The 6,081-nt window shown below is 54.7% G+C and overlaps 1 protein-coding gene across 1 annotated transcript; it reads left to right on the plus strand.

Annotated features, from left to right (window-relative positions):
• Positions 1–316: 316 nt before the first annotated feature.
• Positions 317–5,626, plus strand: LOC308082010 (nucleoporin NUP188-like; the record flags this gene model as incomplete). Its single annotated transcript, XM_080423620.1, has 1 exon — positions 317–5,626. The coding sequence occupies one exon, from the start codon at positions 317–319 to the stop codon at positions 5,624–5,626; it is 5,310 nt and encodes a 1,769-aa protein (XP_080279746.1).
• Positions 5,627–6,081: the final 455 nt, after the last annotated feature.

Below are 6,081 nucleotides of genomic sequence, written 5' to 3' on the forward strand. Positions count from 1 at the left end.
ACAGACAGACAGACAGACAGACAGACAGACAGACAGACAGACAGACAGACAGACAGACAGGTACAGGGGGTATTGCATAACTTGAGGGGCATGCATTCCCAACAGGCATCAGGCCCAATTTTTGTTTGAAATATTATAATGGAAGTCAACAGAACTCTGGTCGCTTTGAAACCTTGCCAGTCATTACATCATAGATATGTCATAAAAGACTGATGTCATAGATAAGGGATGTCACCGCCCCGCCATTAAGATGGTTACATGCTGCTAGTGTGATGAATAAACGATGTGAATGTTTCACATCCAACAGGAATATAAGATGAAGGACTCGGAGGTTTGTGTCAGGAGCAGTGGAGAGTTATGGACCATCTTACTGGGAAGGTCTGCTCTGAGACAACCTCCTCACATCCAGACAGAACTGGAGAGACACTGGGAGAGGCTCTGTCAGGGACTGAGCTACTACAAAGCACCCAGCAGCTCATCTGCTGGGAAGCTTCAGACCGACCAACCGCTGAATGTCTTTGCTCTGAGGGTCAGCACAGCACTAGGTCTGGACCAGCAGCAGAGTGTAAACATGTTACAGTGTTACTTACAGGAGGACTACAGAGGAAACCGTGGCTCATTACAGACGATTCTTCAGGATGAGAGACAGAGCCGGGTCCTTCTGCTGAACATGTGTGACTATTACCACCAGGAACGTCTCAGTCTTCTCAGATGTGTTCTACTCCTGCTGACTTATTTCCAGGATGACCGACACCCTTACAAGACAGAGTTCTCAGACTGTGTCACCAGACTGGAGCGGCGCTTGGCCGGCAGCTACCGCTCTCAGCTGGAGAAGCTGTTCAGAGCAGAGGCACCGACGTGGGAAACTCATGGAGACGTTATGACGGAGAGGCAGGCGTCTCGCTGGTTTCTCCAGTGTCTGAGGGAACAGTCTCTGCTCCTGGAGATTCTCTTCTTGTATTACGCACACTTTGAGATGAGTCCCTCGGACCTGCTGAGCTTCACCAAGATGTTCCAGGAAGTGGGCTTCGGCCTACGGCAGACCAACGGACACCTAATGGACAAAAGCATGAATTCTCTGCTCGACCGCATCGGTTACTTCAGCTCTCTGATCCTCGTCGAGGGAATGGACGTGGCTTTGCTTCATCGGTGTGCCCTGGAGGGTGTCATGGAGCGGCATCAGTTTTCCGACACCCCTGACGTCAGTGAGGAGATGGACAGGCTACTGCTGACCTTGGGTGATGTTCCTCACCATGGTCCTGTGCTGCTGGCTTGGCTCCTGCTCAGACACACGCTGCAACCGGATGAATCTGGCCCGGTCGTTAGGACGATAGGCAACACCTCGCTGCGGCTTGGGGTGTTCCGGTACCTGAGCGCCATGCTGCAAAGCCTCAGTGTCTCTGGGGAAAACTGTACCGCGAACAAGGCAAAAATGTGCATCTATGGCCTCCTCTCATTTGTCATCAGCTCTTTTGAAGAGCAGACTCTGGGCGACCAACAGGACTTCATCGACGCCGCCTGTCAGGTCCTGTCCGCTCCCGGCCTGCCGGAGCTCTTCTGGAAAACGAGGACCCACGTGGGACTGGGAACCATTCTGGACGGCGCCGTCGGGATGTTTCCTCACAAACTAGGACCTCTGTTACAGCTTCTGACTGCTCTTCTGTCAAACAAGTCAACTGCAAAAAGGGTGTACTCTTTTCTAGACAAGATGTCCTCCTACACGGAGGTCTACAAACACAAGCCCAACGACGTGATGTCCAGAGATGACGAGACATTGTGGAGGAGACTGACGGCCAGGCACCTCTACCCGCTTGGCCAGGGACAGACCAACCTGCAGATGCCTCAGGGAGTCTCTGGCCAGGTGGGGGTGGGACTCGGTGACCAAGCCTTTGTGGTGCAATGGGACTTCTCCTACAGCTCCTGGACTCTCTTCTTGTGTGAGTTTGAGATGCTGCTGCGTGTGGCGACATCTGCAGACGAGATGTTTCACTGTGAACGTGTGAAACCCATCCTGGACCTGGTGCAGAAGATGATAATACATACAGACTGGACTGTGGCCGACAGTCTGTCGCCTCTTACTTCACGCATCTCCCTGTTGCTGCAGAGGTTGATGTCATTCATCAACCCTCCACTGGATGTGATTGCCTCTTGCGTGAACTGTCTTGCGGCATTGCCCTCCAGAACGCCGGGAATCGTTTGGTCCGGTCTGGATCACACAGGATTCCTACCGTTCGCCTCCGGCGATGTGACCGACATGGAGCGGTGCGTGAGCGCCGAAGGCATGAAGGCAGGTAACTATGGCAACCTGCTGGTTTTGGAGAAGTCTAGGGGAGAGTACCCCGTGACGATCGCCTTCCTGAGCCTCGTCACAACCTTATTGAAGAGTGAGCAAGGAAGAACTAGTGACCTAGGAAGCACTCGCCACCGCGCCCTGATCCCCTGCATACTGCTGGTGTTGAAGAACATGCTGCCCGTCTACCATAGGTGGCGCTACAGCGTCTATGGTGTCAGAGAGAGGATCGGCTGTCTGATCTTGGAGCTCGTCCATGCCGTTCTCAACCTGACTCCGGAGCTCCCTCAGGAGGATAAAGTGGGCGCTCCCACCCTGCAGTCTGTGTGCGTCCACATCCTGGCTAACACTGAAGCCGGCCTGGCTGTGGTCGACATCATGGCAGTGGGAGCAGACACCATCCATACGGGCCTGGCTGCACAGCTTGGTGGTGGCCAATCGGAGGACTCGGTTCAGATACTGATCCAAACGGTCAAGTTGGCGTTCTCCATCACAAACGACGTGATGCGTCTGAAGCCGCCGCCCTCTGACGTGATGTCACCGCTGCAACGGGCGCTGACGCAGCACAGGGGTTGCCACGGCGACAATCTGATCGCCGTCCTGGCAAAGTACGTCTACCACAAACATGAGCCGGCGCTTCCGCGTCTGGCCGTCCAGCTGCTGAAGAGGCTCGCTGTGGCGACGCCCATGTTGCTCTGCGCCTGTCTGGGCGGCGACGCGGCGGCCGTACGAGACGCTTTCCTGACTCGACTGCGGAGCAGGACGGAAGACCTGAGGTTAAAGGTCAATATCCTGGAGTTTCTCTCCGTCGCCGTGGAAACGCAGCCAGGCCTCATCGAGCTTTTCCTTAATCTGGAAGTCAAAGACGGAAGCCGGGGCTCAAACGAGCTTCCGTCTTTGACCTCCAGATTCAGGAAGGAGACAGAGGAGTTCCTCTTAGGAGAGTGCAGCTATTTGCACGTTGTGTTGGACCTCATTGACTCCAAGTCCCTGTGTCCACCTCCGCTCCACCGGTCAGCCCTGGCTTTCCTGCTTGCCCTCTGGCAAGATCGTAGCGACAGCGCCATCTCTGTCCTACGCGCCAAAGAGAGGTTTTGGGAAAATTTGTCAACGCCTCTATTCCCGACCCTCGCTTCTATGGATACCCAAGACCCTTGCGTTCTGGAGATCTGTGCCTTTGTTATGAAGATCATCGGCCTAGAAGTGTATTATGTCGCCGGCGATTCCTTGGAGCGGTCGCTGAAGGATGTGCTGCACAAGTTCTCCAGTGGTCGGCGCTATGAGTACTGGTCCCAGTACGTCAAGTCACTGGTGCTCCATGTGGCGGAGACGGAAGAGGAGTACCTCTGCTCCTTCTCTGAGACCCAGACGCTGATCTCAGCCTGGGGCTTCCTGATCAGGGTGTCCGCCACTCATTCAGATGTCATGCACCTGACAGACAACTCGATCAGACTGAAGCTCTTCATGAACATCATGGACGGAACCAAAGCAGTGTTGACGGCTCCCGTGTCGCTTCCTCGTCTGCGTCTGGGCTCCACGATGGCCTCTCTGCTGCTTGCCCTCCTGGAACAGTGGCGGAGCATGGTGGCTGCCGCCCCGGACGTCCTGTCCCCCTTGTCCCTCATCACGGAGAGCGTCCTTCAAGCTGAGCATCCGTTGATGGACGGGACGAAGGCCAAGGTGTTCTCTGCACTCATAACAGTGCTGCAAATACGGGGACTCCGCGGCAGACAGATATCCCAGCTGCCCCAGCTGCTGCTACGTGTCTGCGAGACAGTGAAGTATGAGGCACTCGTACTGATGGACAGAACTCGCCACGTGAGCCGAGCAGGGCGTCTGCAGAACAAGAGGAGCGATATGGAGATGGATGCTCCTCCTCAAGGCCTTCAGAAGGTGTGTGTTCTGGCACTGCATCTCGCCAAGGAGCTGTGTGCTGCTGATGAGGATGGAGAATGGCTGTCAGTGATGAGGAAGCAGCAGCTTCTTCCCTCGCTCCTTAGTGCTCTGGAACTCAGTCTGGTTTCCAAGCAGAACATTGAGTTCACCGAGGCCGCATTGCAGCTACTGCTAACGCTGGCCCGCTCCCAGCAGGGGGCAGCAGTCGTCGCCGGAGCAGCAGTTACTCAGAGTATCTGTCTTCCGCTTCTCAACGTGTACGAAGTCTCTTCAAACGGAGGTTTCTTTCGCAAATGCCATGACACCACCACCACCCCCCCATGCTGGACAAGAGTGTACCAACTCTGCATGTCCCTTATGGAGAGTCTGCTGAAGACGCTGCGTTATAGCTTCATAAACGAAGCCCTGGACTTTGTGGGGGTTCATCAGGAAGGCGTGCTGCGATGTCTGAACGCAGTGCGAACGCTGCACAGCCTGGACGGTCTGGATGAGGCTGATCACACTCTGGCCTTTCTGTTGCAGCTCTCCGGCTTCTGTAAGGAGTGGCAGTTCCACCTCCCTAGACTCCTCAGAGACGTAGAGGTGAGCCTGTGTTCCCTGTGTCAGACGTGTACGTACGTCCTTCAGAGCAGGACGGCACTCCGGCGGTACCTCCGGGTTAGAAATGGTGAGGCGTTACCACCGGATCCTCTGCGCCCGCCCCAGACCCCCTCCAAGGCAGCGGGTCTCAAACATGTTAATATCAAGGACCGCCCGTTTGGTAAGCTTTTGGCAACGGACTCTGAGAATTACAGACCTGTAAGGGACCCCCCGGAAGCCTCTCAAGGTCCCTCGGGGGCTCCCGGACCCCGCTTCAAGGAGACAGCAGAGAGACGGGAGGTGGAGCAGAAGCTCCTGAAGATCCTCAGTAAAACTCTGTACGCTCTGCATCACTTCACTCCGGACTGCAGCCTGCTCCTGCCGGACCGGCATCTAGACCTGGCCGAGTTCAGGACCCTGTTTGTCCCCACGTTCACGACGTCGCCCCTGAACCCAGACGTGCCTCCTTCCTTCGGAACCCTGGTGTCCACGGTGAACGTGGCCCTCACACTGCTAGGAGACGTGGAGAAGAAACCAGAGCTTGTTCCGTGGAGTGAAGCCTCATCAGAGGAGATCCAAGCAGCGCTGAGGTCTTTACTGATGTCCACTATGGAGCAGTGTGTCTCCGTCCTGATCTCCCAGGCTGTCGGGTGTCTGAAGAACCCTGGTGGCTCCTTCCCCGGAGACAAGCAGAGGCTCAAACAGGAGCTGAGCTCTGAGATGACCACTCTCCTCTCCGGCTTGAATCGTCACTTCTATAGGGCGGCGTCGCGCCCGTCATCCCCAGCGGGTGGTGCCATCCCTTCCTCTCAGACCATCGTCCAGCTCGTCCAAAGCTTCATCACACTTCTTGTGCAATGATAGACGGACTGGTGGTAGCAGAGCACTTCTCCACAGGGACGTGCAGAGAATGTTTACAGGGGCATGGGCTTACATTTCTATAAGGGCATCTTTGGCAAAAGAAATAGCTGATCTACGAAAAATAGCTGATCTACAATCACAACGCATCGCATTGCATTGCATTGCATTGTGAGCTTGCAGATCAGCTATTTTAGGTGCGCAACACTGCGCCCAACCAAGTATAACCAAGTCTTTAATGGAGATGCAGCGTACAGAATGGATTTTACACAGAGATTCTTTCAACATGAAATGCTGCATTCCAGTTCATGAGAGTTTGAAAGAGACACTTGGAAACATGGGAACAACATGGGAAAGGGGCGTTTGTGTTTCTTTCACCATGGTAAATGCTGCATTCATAGTCTGGAGAAAGAGGACCTTTTACAGATGTGTACGTTATTTTTTAATACTTCTGGAAC

The sequence above is a fragment of the Gymnoscopelus braueri genome (assembly GCF_963280865.1).
Source record: "Gymnoscopelus braueri genome assembly, chromosome: 1".
In the NCBI taxonomy this organism is placed as follows: domain Eukaryota; kingdom Metazoa; phylum Chordata; class Actinopteri; order Myctophiformes; family Myctophidae; genus Gymnoscopelus; species Gymnoscopelus braueri.